Source organism: Ambystoma mexicanum, chromosome 2p, assembly GCF_040938575.1.
Source record: "Ambystoma mexicanum isolate Mex_15411 chromosome 2p, UKY_AmexF1_1, whole genome shotgun sequence".
NCBI lineage: Eukaryota > Metazoa > Chordata > Amphibia > Caudata > Ambystomatidae > Ambystoma > Ambystoma mexicanum.
In genome coordinates this window covers 1,422,051,629-1,422,071,933 of record NC_090923.1, presented here as the reverse complement: position 1 = coordinate 1,422,071,933, position 20,305 = coordinate 1,422,051,629, and the positions used below count along the sequence as shown (strand labels likewise).

At 45.5% G+C, this 20,305-nt stretch overlaps 1 protein-coding gene across 8 annotated transcripts in view; it reads right to left on the bottom strand.

Moving 5' to 3' along the window:
* Positions 1-20,305, bottom strand: part of LOC138567574 (zinc finger protein 250-like) — a 312,546-nt gene that overhangs the window by 102,246 nt on the left and 189,995 nt on the right. For all 8 annotated transcript variants that reach the window (XM_069645935.1, XM_069645937.1, XM_069645931.1 and 5 more), the window contains exons 4-5: positions 13,434-13,520; positions 2,915-3,487 (exon numbers count right to left, since the gene is read on the bottom strand). In XM_069645935.1, coding sequence (XP_069502036.1) covers positions 2,915-3,487; positions 13,434-13,520 — 660 coding nt within the window. The remainder of the gene's footprint in view (positions 1-2,914; positions 3,488-13,433; positions 13,521-20,305) is intronic.

Sequence of the window (20,305 nt, the reverse complement as noted above, 5' to 3'; positions counted from 1 at the left end):
AAACAGTCTGGATAAACATCCCGGAACACATCCTTCTTTAAATTGCGGTAATTGCAACAATGTGATCAAAGGACCCATTGTGTTCCATCCGAGAACAGGTGAAAAGATTAAACTTAAATATCAGCCTACATTACATACTCCACAGAGAATACACTTTATTGTATTAAATGTCCTTGCAGAATCTACTATGAGGGGAAGCCGGCAAGAAAAGGGAGAATAAGGATGAACACACAAGTCCTGCATTGGGAACAACAATCTAACATCAGCAGTGGCAAGAAACTTCATCGAAAAGGGACACCGAGTTCCACATCTTGGATTTCAAGTGCACAAAATTGTACAAAAAAAGGGTGCACACATTGATGCAAGGAGAAAAGGGGCTGAACGACTCGACTCATTCAGCCCAGGTGGGATGAACGAGAAATGGGACCTAAATTGCTTTTTGTAATTAGGTCAACAAACTGAACATAAGAACATAGACCAAAGCGATGCCTTTGGGTTAATTAATGACATCTCAGTGACTTTGTACTTTACACACTGTAACCATTGACTACATTTATTTCATAGTGTTTCCTTTCCATGTCTCATACCATGTTAGTTATCTTGAACAAATAGACCAACGAATTATAGGATTAATGTGGAGGAATGATGTTGATTGACCATTTTGAACAACATTACAATTTTATCTTTATTTATTGTTTTCCCCCTTTAGCTCGCCACTACAATTCTGTCATTATACATGGTTTTTACATCCGGCTCCATGAGCCTTAGTCCCAAACCACATCAACTATCCTCCGGTGTGCACTTGGCGATAGTGCTTCATAGCTTGCTACTTTGTAACGTTACAGTACACAATAGTACGTTTACGACAACTAGCCAGTGCTTTATTTCATTAGACAATTGAATGTAATTTACACAAACTTACGAAGTGATTTGCACCTGTAACTGATTTAAGTAAGAGGCATCACACGGGATTTGATATGTATAGTAAACAGCTAGAGCCATTTCAAGATAGCTGCTTTTGATACCAAGAAATTACACCTCTCTCCAGGTGCCCTGACAACAAGTTGTTGCTTCGCTATGAATTACCCGTGCGCGCGAGTCGAAATAAACGCAAAATGACACGCTGTTCTCTGAACAAAGGTAAGCACCTTTCTGTGACACACTGCCCCTCCTGATCACTCTGAGATGTAAATGGTAAAGAGAACTGTATCTGCTACTACCGTGATCTGTATATCTTTTCAGATCCACAGCAGCAGCGTGAGTGAACGCCATAGAAAACGTGTCAGTTTCACTTTTTGACTACGGTGGCTAGCCTTTCGCATGCCACCGCTGTTACAACTATTAACCTTTTGAGGATCTGAGCCGTAGCTCATATGATAAGATGAAGAGCCGTTCACCGCATCATTATTGTTAGTTTGTAGTCCGTTTAATTGCAAATAGAACAATTAATCCGTGCTCCATTTCTTTTCCACCACAGAACTCCCCATTTTGAAAGCACCACCAGGTCAGCACACGTTATAAATTTCAGTCATCTTTGCATTCCACCAAAACTGAAATCATTCAGCTAATACCTTTCTCCCATTGTACTTGGTTATTTTTCCTTTCTCTTTTCCTCTCCCCTTTACATTATGTGAATATGTTGTACGTTTTGTTTAATGTTTATGATATCAACATGCACATTGACTATGATTGGTTATGCTCTAGTGTTACTCTTTACTGTTGTGATGAATTATATTGGGTGTATTGATGTGATAATTTGGAATTTACCAAGATAATACAGGTCCTGACAAAGGACCTTGAACAGTCCGAAATGCATAGGCCAAATGTTCATCTGCTACTAAAGTTCCCACGTATCCTACCTGGTAAGATGGGGTAAAGGTGTTGCAGGGTGCCATTCCCCGAAAACCCCCCACCCAGGTGATCCTCCTGCACTGGTCCACCCTTAGGGTCTGGATCAAAGGCGATGGCCGTGCCCTGGCCACCTGAGATAGCGATCTGCAGGGACTAGTGGGTGAGACACCACCTGGTTTCTTACATAGCTCACGTTGGCTGCATCACGTAGTATGAAACTAAGCAGCTGTTGTGTCCCCAAACCTACATCAGGCCTGTGGGAGTCCCTCTTTTTAGGATGGGTACTCCTTCTCATCCCTTTCCAAGTGTTCCCCAAGCTGGCGCTGGTTATCACAGTGACCGGATTGTGGGCCACCAACATGATTAGGACAACTATAGGCACAATGCTGGAAGTGTCAATCCCAGGCACAGGGCTAAAATGTATTTTATTTGGCCGCAACATTGGACCCAACATGCAGCCATGACCGTGCATCACCATGAGGTAACAAACAAATTTAAAAACGCTAAGAGGGAAAGTAAAAAGAAAGACACAGAAACCAAGACCCACACTGGTTGGGCAATTTTTGCATAAGACTAGTTTGCACTTTGAAAAATACTTTCCCGCAACAATTATTAAACTCCTTTCCTGCACGTCTAAGTGGCTATGCAACTTAACAAGTTCCCAGCTAATTCTGTATATGAACCATTTTACTAGCTTACACAGATCCCGAACCCAAATGCAGGAGTCTCCTATTCCATTCCTGAATATTCAGAGGCTTGGTCTTGGACCAGTTTTAATTCTCGAACATCAGCTCTTGTACAAGTTGAACATGTTGTAACCATTGTCCAGCACATATTAGGGAATCTATGCATTAAAATGTATTTGTAAAGGTTCTATAATTCTATAAATGGATGACTATTCTGCCATCCAAGCTTTGCACATTATGTATTATACGCAAAGCATTGTGCATATACATCTAATCTGCCTTGGTAACCATCCATTTGAATACAAATCTGCCACATTTTCAGTTTTAATTTAGCAAATACACTTCAACTTGTTTCAATATTAGCATCCATTTCCTACCTCCAAGATGTGCAGATAGTTTCTCCGGGGTGCGTTTTTTGACAACATGGATTTTCTGGTGAAGTTCAAGTAGCCCCTTGCTAGCGAAGTAAACCCCACATTCATTACATACGAATGTCTTTACTCCAGGGTGGGTACTTCTTCGGTGGCGATTTAACCACCCTTTGCCTAAGAAGCTTCTTCCACATTCAGAGCAATCAAAGGGTTTTTGACCAGAATTAATTTGCCGGTGTCTCACAAGGCCCTCTTGTGAAATGCAAAGCTTCTCACAAAAATCAAACAAGTACGGTTGTGTTATCGGATCATGCTCCAAGTCACCTGCTGCGCCAGCTGTGATGGGGGAACTGGCAGCAGGATGTATTTTTGTGGCATGAGGGGCTGTTGCTGGAGTCCCTAGAAGGTGCTGAATGCTGCAAAGCTCCTTCTGATCTGGGCAGTGGAGTTTTTTCAATTTTTCTTTTATGGACAAGAGCTTGTTTATCGGCGGAGGATCAAGTGCTGATGTTTGCGTTTTTGACTGCAGCGTATCGGCATGCTTTTCAGGATTCTGGCCTTCATGCTTGCGGAGATTACCTACCAGAATAACAAAGAAAAAAAAATGAAAAACACATTGAATTTGAATCTTTATCAGGCATAGTGAGTGGACATTGTGACAACATCCTTGTGTTGCATTTCTAGAAGAGTTATTATGGATTGTTAAAAGCCACAATTACATGTCCTCCGTTCGGAATCATTGAAACATGGACTAAACAGGTCACTTAACTGAACATCAAGGTATTGCACCAAAGGAACTCAAGTTATCTGGCTAATTAATTTGCCATTTAAGGTATTATGAGAGAGCCAAGAAGCCGTTAGGTGCACTGGTTGATGTTCTCTGGTTATGCTGGTCCTCACACACTAAATTCTTTTGGCATGATCTCTCCGCTACATCATGCGGCCAGGATTTGCTTACGTTTCAAAAGCCTATGATGACCTAGTTATAGGCTAAGATTTTTTTAGGCTGGCATTCTGGGCTCAGTGCTCGCTATTCGCGATAATTCCACGGGTTTAAGGGTTTACTACAAGTATGAGGGTATTTGAGGAGCTATTACCAGTACCCGTTTTGTTGTTTACGGTTTTATTTGCAAGTAAAGCTTCTGTAAAATGCTGAAACAAAAATGAAAAATAAATAAGTACAGAAGAGTAGGAGAATATTTCTGTAGGTTTATTTCTAAAATAAGGGCGCATGGGATATGATCGGTTAGAGGGTGTGGAACTCGTAAAATTATAAAGTTCTTCATAGAAAGGGTGGTGGATGCATGGAACCTCCTTCATCTGGGCTTGTAAGGCAACTTCAGCAAAGCGTTTAAGCAACCATTGACAAGGCCAATAGCTATGGCTGACGTAAAACCAGTTTGTGAGGTTTTGGCATCATATGTCCAGATTCTTGGACCATTTGCAATCAATTTTATTGTAAACTTTTTTTTAAAATTTTATGTGCAAATATTTATGTGCAAATACAGTACAACTATTTCATAAAGTTAACCACTGCTAAACTGTAGTATAGTTGTACATGCCTGCACAGCAGGCGAAGATGTTTCAAGAATAGATCGCGTGGGCATTCCCTTACTGATGTCCTAGGTCTTAAACCGAATTACCTCCCGCCCCTCGGAAGCGTCGTCTTGAATGCTCACCCATGTTTACCACTAGGAATGTCAGGTGGATTGTCTAGTTTTGGGTAGGTCTTTCTTATACCCTGAACACAAGGCTGAGGAAGCCCTACCCATCACAGAGTTCTGGGATATTTTGAAAAGCAGACAATGTACCAAACATTTTTTGCTCTAAAGAAGCTGGAGTTTCCATTCATGCACCAACCATTGTGTTGATCATGTGAAGAACGACACTGCCTTTTAACTTTTGCAGAAAACTAAGCATGTTAAACCGTTAGAGCAGCTTTCGCTCTTCCATTCAAATTTCTATTTCCTTGGCAGATGGTTTTGTCAACCGGTGTGACAGTTGCTGCGAAAGTAAGATGTTGCCCTAAACTGAAAATATGGGAAGCTATATTGCCCTCACTGCCCATTTAGTTGCCAGAAAAAAACGAAAAATAAACACCACACAAAGTAATCTAGAAATGTTCACAAGGTCTTTCTAAAAAAAATTCTAAAAAAAACTTTGAGAATGAACATCTTGACAATGTGAATTTTATCCCGTAATTTGAAATTCATTTGGGACCTCCTCATCTATACCTCTTTAGTTTTCAGGCCCTTTTCAGATTGGATGTAGAGATCTCCTTGGTCCGATGAAACTTGCATTTCCAAATATTTGCTGCTACCATTTAACATACTCCCAACAACCACATGCACCCTCTTTGTGTGATAGTTTGTAAATCAGATAACTGGTTATAACAGATTACGAACATTCAGAGTAACTGGAAATTCGTGTGCGTGACCCTCCCTGCTGCAGAGACAGCGCCACCGAGGAGGAGAGAGACCAGCTGAAGGACTCACTGTGCAACGTCCCCGCCAGCTGCATGCCACACGAGCCGTGGCTCCAGCGCTTGGATGCATCTGGCCTCAGCATTTGGCCCCCAGGTGCCTGCCCCTGATCATGCAGCCACCATTTCATTCCGCGTGGAGCTCTGACTCTGTGTGAGCATTTGGAAAATGGCCGCCGCCTGACGAGCCAGCATGGTTTATTCTAGTTGCCTAGCAACTGTTAGAGCGGCTTTTTAGCCAATCCAGTGAGACTGGAGGCAGAAGCCGGCCCCACATGAGTAAGGCCTACTCCTGTCCGTGCCTGTCCAGGACTGACAAGGGCACAGAACTCTGCCACCCGCCATGCCCGATCTACCCCAGCAGATAGATATTATTAATATTGTTCCATGAGCGCCATAACCGAGACTGACGCACCCAATATGGATGCAACCATCAGCCGCAGATCTTCCAAACTCATTCAAGGTAAGGAGTTCGATACAAATCCACTCCATATACATGTTTGCTTGGCTGCTAGACTAACGAGGAAACGTGCCCGCATGATTCAAACCACTCACGACTCACTGCCACCCTCCACTTATCGAAACGCCTGCCTACAAGGCAGCCTCCTGATCCCTGTCCCCACTACTTAGTTGCCCCTCCCCAAGCCACCTATCATGCCCCAAGCAGCAACTACCACCTGTTTCACACGTGACTTTAACCCACCCATACCTAACATATTTTTGCGGAGTGTCACCTCCCTGGTGCCTACCACTCCCGAAAATGGGACCCCTGTTGTAATAACTGTGATGCCACATTCTTCTACCACTAATGTCAATTGCAATGAGTTGAATGCCACATCCCTGGTGCCCACCACCCCAGTAGCTACCAAGAACATATGTACTGACAAGGCTATAACAACACATGAACTCACTGCCCCCATCTCCAACCCCGCCACCCATTCCCCATCCTTCAGTCACCACTGAACCGCAGCTCAAATGTGCCATGATGAATGCCAGATCTATCAATGCTCATGCCCTAGACATTCATGACCTCATCTCCACCCACAACCTTGACCTCCTCATGGTCACCAAAACTTGGCTACATGAAGCTTCAGGCCCTGCACTCTCTTGCACTCCTCCTCCCCCCACCGGCTAAGCCATCATTAGACCAGATCGACCATCCAGAGGTGGAGGTGTAGTGCTAATAGCGAAAGACTGCCTAGCCATTAGAAAAATAATACATGAGCACCATAGCGGACTACTACCACAGATGCCTCTCTCTCTCACCATTGACGAAGGAGCACCGATCACCACTAAAACAAGACGTGCCTACAAAAAATCCCACTTCTGGTTCGATGAAGAATTAGCTGCTCTAAGAAGAACGAAACGTGACCTTGAACACGTTTAGAGTAAACACCCCACTCCAGACTCTGCCAAAGCCTTCAAGGAAGCCAGCAAAAGATATAAAGCTGCCATTATTTCCCATAAAGCCAACTCCTACAACACACACATCAGCAATGCCGCATCAGATGCTAAAGAACTGTTCTCTATCCTTGGAGAACTAGAAAATCCCATCCCAACCGTGACACTCACCGTTTTCCCAAGATCTAGTACTAGACACCATTTCCAAGCTCAAAGCTTTCAACTGTAAAGGGGATAATGTCCCAGCCAAACTAGTTAAAGCATGCGCATCCTCCCTCACCCCCATCATCACTAACTTAGTTAACTCCTCCTTCATCACCAACACAGTCCCAATCAGTATCAAAGAAGCTTGGGTCACCCCACTTTTTTAAAAAAAAACCTCTTTGGACCCAGCAATACCTACCAATTATCGTCCAATACCAACGGTCCCATTCCTACTCAAACTTATAGACAAAATAGCCTAAATGCAAATACAAGCACATTTTGAACAGAATCATTTACATGGAACTAGACAATCAAGCTTCAGGCCCAATCGTAGTACGGAAACAGCCCTCTTGGACCTCAAAATCCAAATGGATACTATCAGAGACTCTGGAAAACTCTGCATCATCATGTTGCTAGTCCTATCCACCGCTTTCGACCTAGTGATCCATGATAAACTGTGCAATTCTTTAGCCAAGGACTTTCACTTCTCCAACGATGCCACATTATGGGTGAAATCCTTTCTTGCCGAACGCACCTCTAGAGCCGCCATAAGCAAGGAAGCCTCCAATTGGAACTATACCAGTTCCAATTGGAGTACCTCAAGGATCTTGTCTCTCCCCCACGCTCTACAACGCCTGCACCAAACTCTTCTTTTCGGCTTTAGACGATATGGGTGTCATCTACACTAACTTTGCGGATGACACCCAGATCATCATACCCATTTCAGGAAACTATGACCAAGACACCTTGACCATAAACTAAATTTTTGCCATTATTCAAAATTGGATGGCTCTAAATAGTCTGTGTCTCAACGATGAAAAGACGGTCTTCATCGTGGTCTCAACCGCCAAACTAGCTACCCTCCACTCAGACTACGCTTCGATCAATATCGATGGCACTCCTATCTCAGTTCTCAAGCAGGTAAAAACATTAGGAGTATACCTAGATGCTAACCTCACCATGGTTCCATGTCCAAACACATCAGCTCGCTCTCTTCCACTTCAGCCTACACCTCTAAACTCATCGCAACAAGCAGACAATTTCTGACCCCGACAAACTGTTCCACCCTGGCTAGGGCACTAGTGTTGTCCAAGTTAGATTATTGCAATGTCTTAATGCTAGGAATATCGAACACCAACATCAGTAAACTACAATTGATTCAAAACAGGGCGTTAAGAGCAGCACTAGGGATAAAAAAAAGTTTGAACATATCACCAAGACAAGGAAGGAAGCCCACTGGCTACCTATCAAAGCAAGAATTCTCTTCAAAACACTCTGTATCACATACAAATGCTTTGCCAAAAAAGCCCTGATCTACCTCAACCAGGTCCTTCAGAAAAAAGAATATACCAGAACTCCAAGATCCAACAACAATTTACTACTAGTCACTCCCTGGTATAAAAACTCCAGAGCAGGGGGTAGCAGTTTTCAAGTCTTAGCACCTAATCACTGGAACTCCCTTCCCCATCATAAAAAAAGAAACCTTGTTTCCTGGCTTTAAAAAACTGCTAAAAACATAGTTGTTCAACCAATACTGGAGCCTAGTACAATAGACCCACATGTAAATTATGTTTCTGAGCTACCTATATTTTTTCTTCTCGCTGTAATAACGTTATGCATATCTGTACAATTGTATTATAATTATCAATGCTGTCTGTAACCATGCCGTGATACCCCAGGGCCTGGGGCGTGTAACAAATGAATAAAATAAATACACCATTGCCATACACCTCGTCTACCGCCCCCCCAGTTCCCCTAGGCGACTTCCAGTCCGCATTCACTCATCTCCTCTCAGACAATCTCAAGAAACCTTCCAAAGCTATCCTTCTCGTTGATGTAAACCTAGGCCTCCATGACACTAAGAATCCAGCTGCTAAATCCCTCAACTCAGCCCTTAAGACTCTAGGATTCAAAAACACCATCTCCGACCCCACCCACTCTCTAGGGAGAACCCTGGACTGGATCGCCCAACATAACTGCCCTATCACAATCACGGGTAATACCCCCACCACATGGTCTGACCCCGACATCATCTCTTTCACCATACCCATAACGAACTCTACACCATCTCCTCAACCCTTTACACCTGCCCTCGCAAGAAGCTCCCGCCAGCTAACCAAAGGGAGATTATTACACTTCCTCCAAGGCCCAGCCTTCAGACCACCCTTCTGCACGGATCCAGAAACTCTCACACTCTCATACGATGCCTACATTAAATCAGCCGTCAACGCCATAGCCCCGCTCAAACCCCATAAACAAAAACCCATAACTCACTCCAATTGTTGCTTCACCCCAGACCTACTCATACTCCGCACTGAAAAACAGACAGCCCTCACCCAGTGGCAAACCTCCCACTCAGATAAAGACAAACTCACCTTCAAAGCATGCTCCAAAGAGTACAAGAAGGCCATCATCCTCACCAAAGCTAAATCCTTCCAATGAAGAATCACTGATGCCAACTCCAATACCAAATAAATCTTCTCCATCATCAGAGAACTAGAGACCCCTACACCCGCCCCCCCTAAACCTCACCAAAGATGAGACATGGTGTGCAACAAATTTAGCACACTCCAAACCAAAATCTAGTCTCGCGCTCTGAAACACTTGTGTACGAGCGCGATAGAAATAAAATATCAATATCAATATCAGTCCACTAAGTACCTGCTCAACACCCCCCGCCCACCTCCCTTGACCTTACCCCTGTCTTTTCATTGAAAGCCATACAGGAACAGGACATGATCAACCTCATGAGGACCCTAAAACCATCCAACTGTAAGGGTGACTCCTGCTCTGCCTCTATTAAAGACTGTGCCGAGACCCTCGGACCATTCCTGACTGTTTTCGTCAATGCCTCATTTGCCACTGGGAAAGTCCCCTCCTGCCTCAAGGAAGCTTGTGTACGCCCCTCTTGAAAAAAAAAAAAAACTCTCTCGACCCTTCCTCCCCCAATAATTACAGGCCCATCACCACCGTCCCCTTCCTGCTCAAGATACTGGACAAAGAGCCTACCTGCAGGTGCAGCACTTCATTGAAGAAAACAAGCTCCTAGGGCTACGCCAATCTGGTTTTCGCCCCAGGCACGGGACAGAAACCGCATTACTTGATCTAAAGAATCAAATGGACAATGCCAGAGACCTAGGCAAACCAGCTCTACTCCTGCTCCTCGACCTCTCTGCAGCATTCGACCTCGTAGACCACCATGTCCTATGTCATCACCTTTCCACTATAGCCAGATTCTCCCTCGACACCACGACCTGGATCACCTCCTTCCTACAAGACAGAACCATGAAAGTATTTTCTGACCTGGCCTCCGCCTCACCCACCATCATGCTCTGTGGAGTTCCTCAAGGCTCCTGCCTCTCCCCCCACCCTCTACAACATCTTTACTCGCCCACTCTTCCTCATCCTCAACGCTATGGGCACATACTACGCCGACGATACCCAGATCCTCCTCAGCCTCAGAGGCAACTATGACAAGGACTCTGCTATGCTCAACGACATTTACAACACCAATTAGGCCTGGATGGCAGCAGGCGGACTGTGCCTCAACTCTTACAAGACAGAACTCCTCCTGGTAGGTTCGCCCAACTTAAAAAATCTCGACTCACAATTTAGCCACTTCACTATTGACTCCATCAAAATTCCTGTATCAGACTCAGTCAAAACCCTTGGAGTCTATTTAGACTCCAATCTATCCATGAGTAAACAAGTTAGTGCTATCGCTTCTTCGGCAGCATACCACGCCAAACTAATCAACGCAGCTAGGCCATTCCTCTCCAAAGAGAACTGCACCAACATAGCCAGAGCCATCACAGGCTCAAGACTAGACTACTGCAACGTCCTCTTCCTGGGAACCTCCACCAAAAACCTGGACAGACTACAAGTCATCCAGAACAACGCACTCCGCGCAGCTCAAGGCATTGCGAAAAGAGAGCACATTACTGCTGCCAGGAGAGCAGCCCACTGGCTTCCAATAAAAGAGAGAATCTGATTCAAAACCCTAACACTGACCCACAAGTGCATCTACCACTCTGCACCCGAATACCTCTCACAAAGGATTCACCCCTGTTCCTCCACAAGACCAATTAGGACACCCTACGCCAACATGCTCTGTGTGCCGATGGTAAGAATTAGAGCAAGTGGCTCCAGCTTCCCCTACCTAGCACCATCACATTGGAATGCCCTACCTCCCTCTATACGAGGCAAGCCCTCCTCGTGACTTTTCACAAAACCATGAAAACCGTGCTCTTCACCTGAAACGCGCCACTATCTAAAGCCATAATCTACCTGCTCACCACATAAACGTGATCCCACATAGATGTTACTCACCTATGTTCATATGTATACTTGCTCTAGTTGCTCAATGTACAACTGCTTCTCCCCATGTGCCCTCTCCCTGTAACTAAGCTCCCCTCAAGTAACAGTGCCTAAGGGATGCTGTGCGCTATACAAATGTAATAAAGAAAATAATCAGCATACAACATACCTGTATTTCAAGCTCCTCATCCTTAAACCCAAACCCTGTATTCTTGGGTATCTACCTGTCACATTCAAGGAGGACTGATCACCAATTTAAAGAGCTAGGTGTCTGGGGGCAGTGAACCACCACCCCACCTCATCCTATTTTCTAGCCATTTTGCCATTGGTTAGACCAACCTTATTTTTTTTTCACAAATAGTTAAATGAATGGTCCTAAATTTAAAGGCATGTGAACTGTGTGAAAAGCACAGAGGGAGTGGAATGTGATAATGTCCACTGGGCACCTTACACTAGATTTATTGTGGCTTGACTTATTCTAGAAACATGGGTCCTGCTCTGTGGTCTATAAGACCTTATAACCGTATTGAAATCATGTAATGAAAGACAATAAATTGCAAAGGATGTCTTTTGCTGGACACACTATCCATCAAGCTTCCCTTTTGTGATTCAAATAACATTCCTAGTAAAATTCTTGATAAATGCATCAAGGATGTGATCAGTACCTTTATTCTAACACAGTCTTTTATTGAAGGTCTTGTACCATTCATAGGTGTGTAAAAGATCAAGATAATTGCTACGCACATTCCAAGACTATTATTACTGGTCTACCACCTAGTGCAGACCTGAGTGTGAGGTTGAAATGACCTGCGAGAATGAGTGTCTGCAACAGAAGCCAATCTAGGATTCTAGTACTGTTTAAAAAAAAAAGTGCTCCGTTTACTCTCCTGACACAAATATGACTCAGTATGTACCCAGTGGCATCCATTATGTTCACAAACACATCCACCATGCTCGTGTCTCACTACATTGTATTTTGCGCATCTAAAAAATGTATACATGAAACTCCTCCACTTACCAGTAGATATTTCCAAATCCACATTTTTTTTCTATTTTTATTTTTTTGAACATCTTCCTCTCGCATAGCCGTTTCTTGTAAAAGAGATGCCTCCATGTTATCTTGAGTAATGAGATTATACGTAAAAAGGTAAAATTCCGTGGAATATATTTCACTGTGAGCCGTTAAATAATAGATAATGTTAACACTTCACTCCATTTACTTCCTATGTTGTCGCTAACAGCAGTTGGGAGGAAAACAGACATCCTGATCCTTAATAAATAATCGTTAAAGCAACTGATTAGTGTAGGTTTCCCCATTATCCAAAGCAGAAAAACATTAACGCCAGGCAATGAAATAAACTATATGGGCATGGACTATAGTATTAATATCTTAACTGTGTTCTTCCTTTGAGCTGCTCAACATAATCACTGCAGAATCAGCATCACCAGCTCTCATAGCTGCCGAGTGGCCCCATGTCATGTGCAACACCTTCAGTCGTGTACCCCCCCCACGAACGGTGGGCTCCTCCATAGTCCACACATGTTCTGGTCACTGCATGGACTATGTACTCCCTCAGGGGGCCCACTTCAATCATTGCATGCTTTTATACACAGTGAACACCCCCCCCCCCCCCGCGGCTCACTGATTGTGAAGTGCTACCTCTGCTATCCTGTGCGGTTGTATGCATGCCGGTACAAATATATAGTGCCCCAGCCACAACAAGGCGGCAATGTGGAAAAACTGTTAAATGAGCAGCATCATGACATGAAACTGGCAGCAATTCCTTTTGGGACTGAACAGATACCTCATGTTGATTTTGCTTTATGTAACAATGTGTTGGCTCCTATAGCCCATCTACTGAGGTACTGGGCACATTTGGTGCTTAGGCCTTTTTGGCAGAGTGTAATACAGTATAATGATTCCAATGAGAGCTAGAGATTTGTCACCACCATTTAGTTTAATCAACTTTCTTACTGGAATTGCCAGACCGTTGTTTCCTGCTCAGAAAAATGTAATTCTTTTTTTGCTCTATTATCATGGAGATCTGCATGGTTTTCCTGAGATAGAAAGCATTTATGTTCGATATTCCTATGGAAAATAGTCTTTCCGCCTTTACTTACTTGTGCTGCTTATCTCAGATATTCCCCCATTAGGTGTATCTTGAAATTCAAGCAAACTTGCTCCATCCTTTTGTTCAGTTGCAGAACCTGGTTATGCAAAGACATTAGATACTTTACTCATTTTATAAGGAATTCTGAACAATTTAAATGTTGCACGATACAATCAACAGATTTAAACAGGTGCAAGTCATGATTCTTAGAAGAATTATGGCAGAGAAAATGGGACTCCCTTACCAGCTTAATCACCAGCTTTAAGGAGCCCTGACCCATGACCTCCCTTTAAATAGTTCTACGAGATTTGTTGAGCCAATCACCTCGTTTGGACCATCTCTTCTTAATTTGATGAAGCGCTAATGTTTAGCACATTTCTACAAGATTTAAGGAGGGAACAGCCTGCTTCAGAAAGACGCGAGCAGGCAACCGCATTTACAAGATTTTCACCAACTCCAAGGCTCAATAAATTCCTTCGTAACCACCCTAGTTTAATTAAGATGAAGGAAATGTCCTTGTGAATACCCCCAGCAGGTGATTTAATAAATCTTAATTTAGGGTAAATAAGATCTCAGATTTGAGTAAGCAGACTCATTTAGAAAAACCTTGAAAAAAAACGTACATGTCTCCCACTCACCGCCCTCACTGTCCCCCCAAATTGCCCTGTACCCCCCCAACCACCACACAACCCTGCCACTTGCCCATTCTTCCATCACTGCTGTTTTGATTGTCTGGAATGACTGCTAGAAAGGGAGCTCATTTCAGAACACCCTTTCCTAATTGACATAGTGGGCAATTTTGTTTGGGTACAATTGCCTTTGTGAATGGATGATTGACCACAAGTGTCATTTCATCGAAGGATTTATTAAACGCATTAGCATCTGCATTTACTTACTAGTGCTCATAGGAACCTCGAGGCCGGGACAAACCTACCTGTCACCAAGAGCGCATGAAACCTACTCACTTTGGTGGGTCCTTTAACTTGTCGGCAGGCGGTTACTGCCAAGTGACAAGGTTCATGTCACATTAGCACCCAGTCTTCATTATTGACCTCTCCGCCAATAAGAAACTCTGGTTGCAGTCAATAACACCCATTATAGAGTGGATTCCAAACATTCCGACAGGGTCCCAGACAGCACTAATGTACAACTATCAGTTTTCAGAGAAAAGAGCAACAATAAGCATTCCTAAGGGTCATAAGCAACTAAGCATTTTAAACAAGTTAGTTCTCAGTTATCGGTTTAGAAATCACCAATGAGACTCTCCTGTTTCTCTGTTTTTTTCTCTCTCTCTCAAGAGTCTCTCTCTCTCTCTCTCAAGATTCTCTCTCTCTCAAGATTCTCTCTCTCTCTCTCTCTCTCTCTCTCTCTCTCTCTCTCTCTCTCTCTCTCTCTCTCAAGATTATCTCTCTCTCAAGATTATCTCTCCCTCTCAAGATTATCTCTCTCCCTCTCAAGATTATCTCTCTCCCTCTCAAGATTATCTCTCTCCCTCTCAAGATTATCTCTCTCCCTCTCAAGATTATCTCTCTCCCTCTCAAGATTATCTCTCTCTCTCTCTGAAGATTATCTCTCTCTCTCTCTCTCTCTCTGAAGATTATCTCTCTCTCTCTGAAGATTACAAAGAAAAAGGAAGGGGATAAATTAATGATTGCCACACATTGCCTAACACCGAATGATAGGAACATAATTCTGCAACTGCTCTTGAATGATGCCGTTCCAAAGCAAAGAGAACCAGTTCATTTACATTTCTGAAATCACTGTTAGATTGGTTTAATGTGTAGCCCATGGTAGAGTAACGACTAATCCTACAGCGTGGATCTAGATGCTATAGTCCTTTCACATGGCTAGAATAACAGGGGTGGGTCAACCTGCCCCTAACACTAGACCAAAGAAACCGGTTGTTTGCAGGCTGACCACATCTTGACAGCGAGGACTAAACACATTGATTTCGGACTAGCTCATAGTCTTTAAAAGGGAAAAGAGGGGACAAAAGGTGAAAATTAAGAGGAGAATTAAAAACTTAGTTGAAGAACGATTGGAGAGAGAGAGAGAGGGGTAAGGGAGGGAGAGGGGGCGAGAAGGACAGGTGAAGTTAAGCGACAGACTGGATCAGATTGCGGTGGAAGGATAAAAAATTGATACAGCAGCCTTATAGACTGAGGGAGGCGTCATCATCACGGGATGACGCCCCCCCACCAACCCCATGTTATGGCCCCGAGGTGAAGCAGAGGTCCATAAGTTGGAGACGGGTCATTATCGAAAGCTAGAATGACCCCACACAATGTCTGTAAGGCTTTTACTACATAGTAGTAGTGGTAATAAAGGTTTTTTTGTTGTGGTGGGGAAGTAAAACATGTTCATTTAACTTTAAGTAAAGTACACAAAACGGGTTCGCAAATTAAATGTAGTTTATTTTGCAATATTTAGATAACAAGGTTGCCTTTAGAAGGTAAGCATTGTAGAGTTGTTTGAACTGAAACCGTTTTAGCATGAGTGACCGTTTTTCTTTACAAAAATGAAAGCACTGCTCATGTTTTAGCTTTCACTTGGGTGTGTTAAATTAGGTTGGCGTGTCTTATTGAAGGCACTCTGGCTGGGAAATTGCACTGCTGTTTCTTGAATGCAGAGAATCATCTTTTTTCCAGGCTGATTCTTAAGTCAGAATGTCTAAAATGCAGCTAACACCTTAAGTTCTTGAGAGCATTCCCAACAATTCATTCGGGGGAGAGGAGGTTAATAATGACATCTGTGTGCTGATAAGAGGCAAAGATATAGGCGAGCAGGGATGGAGAGTCAGGACTGGGAGAGAGGGTGATGGATATGGCAATGAGAGAAGCAGGGATCGAGGTGAGCAGGAACTTGGGAGAGAGGGGAATGGATGGACGAAGTAGTGTTTTAGGTAAGGGGTAGGTGGGGAGATGTGAATTAGAAAAGTAGATAAAAGTGTGGTACAGATGGACAGAGTTCAGCAGTGGGAGAAACTCGGGTGAGAATGCGAAAGGTAGAAATGGGGCATGAATAAAGTGTGTGTCGAGGAAAGAGGTAGAAACGAATTCGAGAGAAGTAAATTAAAGCCAAATGGTTAGGTGATCAATGTCACAAATAGAGTTAAGATTCAGTAAGAGAGTTACAAATGTACTAACTTTCCTACTGTGCCGGTTAGAGAGTAAGAAAGTTTGATCTGCAGACGTGAAGATTAGAACGTGAAGTGGCCTTTTGTTTAGGGCATTGCTATTTCACAAACGTACATTCAGGGACATTTAGAACGTTCTGTTTTTTTTTTTTTTAAACTTTGTTTTATTAGCATTTTTTATAATACAACAAACGGGCTCAAGACAAATTCAAAAAGATATACAAATAACTGGCCCAACAACCCTCCCTCCTCCCCTCTCCCTCCCCGAACAGACCCCCCCCCCCCCTGAAACTTTGACCCAGATGGGTCTCCTTGTTTGGGGAGACGCTGCTATTTGTCCGGAGCACGAGACAAAAGTTGTACGTTGACTATGTTTGTGGCAGCACATCGTCCACCAAACCCTGGGCTGTGGGCGCCCGATCCCTCCTTCTTTCCTCCTCGTGGGTCAATGAACGTCCCATCCCCAGGTCTGCTGTACCCCGAACCAGTTCGCTTGGAATGTGCCCAACTTGTTATTCATCATTGCCGTCAATTTGTCCATCAGAAACATGTTCTTGACCTTTTTCAACCAGACCTCCTTCGATGGGGTATCCAGGCTCTTCCATTTTTGTGCCAGGGCCACCCTCCCCGCCCTCAACATGGTTTCCCACATCCTTGGGTATCTGGATATGTCTGTGTCATCTGGGGGGAGGCCCAGCAACATTGTTAGGGGGTTCTGGGGGAGCAGTTCCCTCAGTGATTTTGGCGATCCAGCCCCGTACCTCTGCCCAATATGTCTGGACTTTTGGGCAGTGCCACCACATGTGACCTCTTGTGCCAACCTGATCCCCCTTGGACATGCGGGGGACACTCCCGTGAACATTTTCGCCAACTTCGCAGGATCCCTGTGCCATCTCTGCAGGATCTTGAAATTATGTTCCATGTCCGCTGTGAATAAATTCCCATGGAAAGCTATCTTAAATATCCTTGCCCAGGCGTCCTCAGAGATCTCCTCCCCCGCCAAATCGTTCCAGTAGGTGCGGAACCTCCTCCTCTCCCCTAGGTTGACAGTGTTAAATATTCTATACATCCCCGATACCGCCCCCTTCCTGGAGGTCGCTGTGTCCACGAATTTTTCGAAGGGGGTCAATTGTCTTTTCAAGTTCTGACCCCAGGATTGGTCGCACAAGATCCCCTTCAGGCGGAGATATTCGAAAATGGAGAGGGTCCCCTGCCCCAGGGCTTCTCTAATTTCCTCATTGGGGCGGAATTCCCCCTCCTTGAACATTTGCCCCGCCCATTCCATCCCCGAGTCGGACCAGGATTGAGCGTTGTGAAACCCCCTGCTTCCCAGTCTAAGGGGGTGACCCCAGAGCGATGACATCGGTGACGGCCATGACGTTAGATGCGCTGTCTGGGGGCTTTCCCGCCAGATCGCCCAGAGGACTCCCAACGTTGGGTGTGATTTTAGTCTATTCGGAATGAATTTGCTTGGGGCCCACAGGAGGTCTCTGACTTGGAGGACATGGACGCCCACCCACTCAAAGTACGTCCAGTATGTACCCATCCCCTCCTTCATGTGTTCGAGAAGTACGCGCAACTGGGCAGCGCGAAAGTAGAATTGGAAGTCTGGTAGCCCGAACCCTCCCTCCTCCCTCGGAAGGGTCAGGATTGCTTTCGCTGTCCTCGGGGTCCTACCATGCCATATGAACTCACGCACCGCATTCTGAAGGACCCTGAAAGTTTGGTCGGGAACACTGGTTGGGAGGGCAGTGAAGAGATATAGTAAGCGCGGGAGTATGTTCATCTTCACAGCCGTCATACGGCCGTACCAGGACAGGATCATTGACCCCCATCTCCTCAGATCCGCAGTGACCCTTGCCATTACGGGGTCATAGTTAGCTGGGGCGAGGCTGGAGAGGTCCCGGGTGAGGAGGACGCCCAGGTATCGGATGGAAGACCTACCCACTTTTATCCCTCCCAGGCTGGACAGGGGGTCCAGGGTCGGGTCCCTTGTTCTCATGGGGAGCAGGACTGATTTATAGGCATTGATCTTGAGCCCCGAGAGGCGACCATATGCAGCCATCAGGGACATGAGGGGGGGGAGCGAGGATCCCGGGTCCACCAGGTAGGCCAGGATGTCATCGGCGAACAGGGAGAGTTTAAATTCTACTTTGCCTCTCTGGATCCCCCTGATGTCTGGGTGTGCTCTGACCGCTATGTCCAGGGGTTCCATGGTGAGGACATAGATGAGGGGGGAGAGCGGGCAGCCCTGACGCGTTCCCCGCGAGACGGGGAAATGCTCCGACAGCCTGCCATTCACCTGAACCCTGGCCTTTGGAGCCCTATATAGCGCCGCCACCCAGCCCATGATGTGTGCCCCGAAGCCCATTTTCTGGAGGGTGAGTTCCATGAATCTCCACTCCACCCTGTCGAATGCCTTTTCTGAGTCGAGTGATAAGACGCACGCGTCAAGGTCCGACGCCTGGGCGTAGTGGAACAGGTCTATAGTTTTTCGGATATTGTCAGAGCCCTGTCTCGCCCTAATGAACCCCACCTGGTCTCCGTGGACCAGCTTCGGAAGGACCCCCTCCATACGCCCCCCGATCACCTTAGCCAGGATCTTTACATCGGTGTTCAGCAAGGAAATTGGGCGGTAGGAGGAGCACTCCGAGGGGTCCCTGCCGTCATTGGGGAGCACCACTATTATCGCCTCCATCATGGAGTCCGGGAGGGGTCCCCCTTCCAGCACTGCATTGAATACCCTAACCAAGTAGGGGGATAGGGTTGAGCAGAACCTTTTGTAAAAATAGACCGAGTAGCCGTCCTCGCCGGGGGAAGTACCCCCTTTCATCCCTCTGATCGCGCGCTCCACCTCCTCCTCCGTCACCGGGCCCTCCAACCCCTCCGCCGTCTCCCTTGATAGGGCCGGGATCTGTATTGAGTTCAAAAACCTCTCAATCTCCGCCTCCCTCCCGTTAAATTCGGACGAGTATAATTTCTTGTAGTATTGGCGGAATGTGGGTTGTGTCGTAACCTATCTCCCCCCCCTCGCTTCTGACTGCTTTCACTAATCTGCCTATCTGTACCTCCCTCAGCTTCCAAGCTAAAATCCTGTCGGCCTTGTCCCCTTTTTCATAATACTTTTGTTTGACCAATTGGAGGTTTCTCTCTGTCTGGTGGAGGAGGAGGTCCCTCAGCTGGAGTCTACAGTCCTCCAGGGCGGTCACCTGGCCTCGGTCCAAGGGGACTGTGAGGAGCCCCCCCGGTTGAAGTTGGGCTATTTTCTCCCTCAGTAGTCTTTCCTGGGCCTCCCTTTCCCTCTTTTTCTGGGCACCCATTTTGATCAGGACTCCTCGTAGAGTGGCCTTAAAGGCATCCCATAGGGTATATACACCTACCTCCCCATTATCGTTAAGGTCAGAGAAATCCGTGATGGCCTCGAGAACATCCTGGGCTAGTACCTCGTCCTTTAACAGGGAGTCGTTGCACTTCCACCTCCCCCTGCGTTCGCTTAAACCTCCCCTTGCTATTGTGATTCGGACCAGATCGTGGTCGGACCAGGGAATGGGGTCAACCCTATGGCCTGAGGTGAATGGGTGCAGGATCTCGTCCACCAAGATATAATCTATCCTGGAGAACGATGCGTGGGTGGCTGAGTAGTATGTGAAGGGGGGGTGTTCGTTCTGGGGATCGGGATCGTGTCCATCAGTCCCAAGTCTTGATTAACCCCTTGGAAGTTACGCGCCATGGTCTCGTCTGATGCC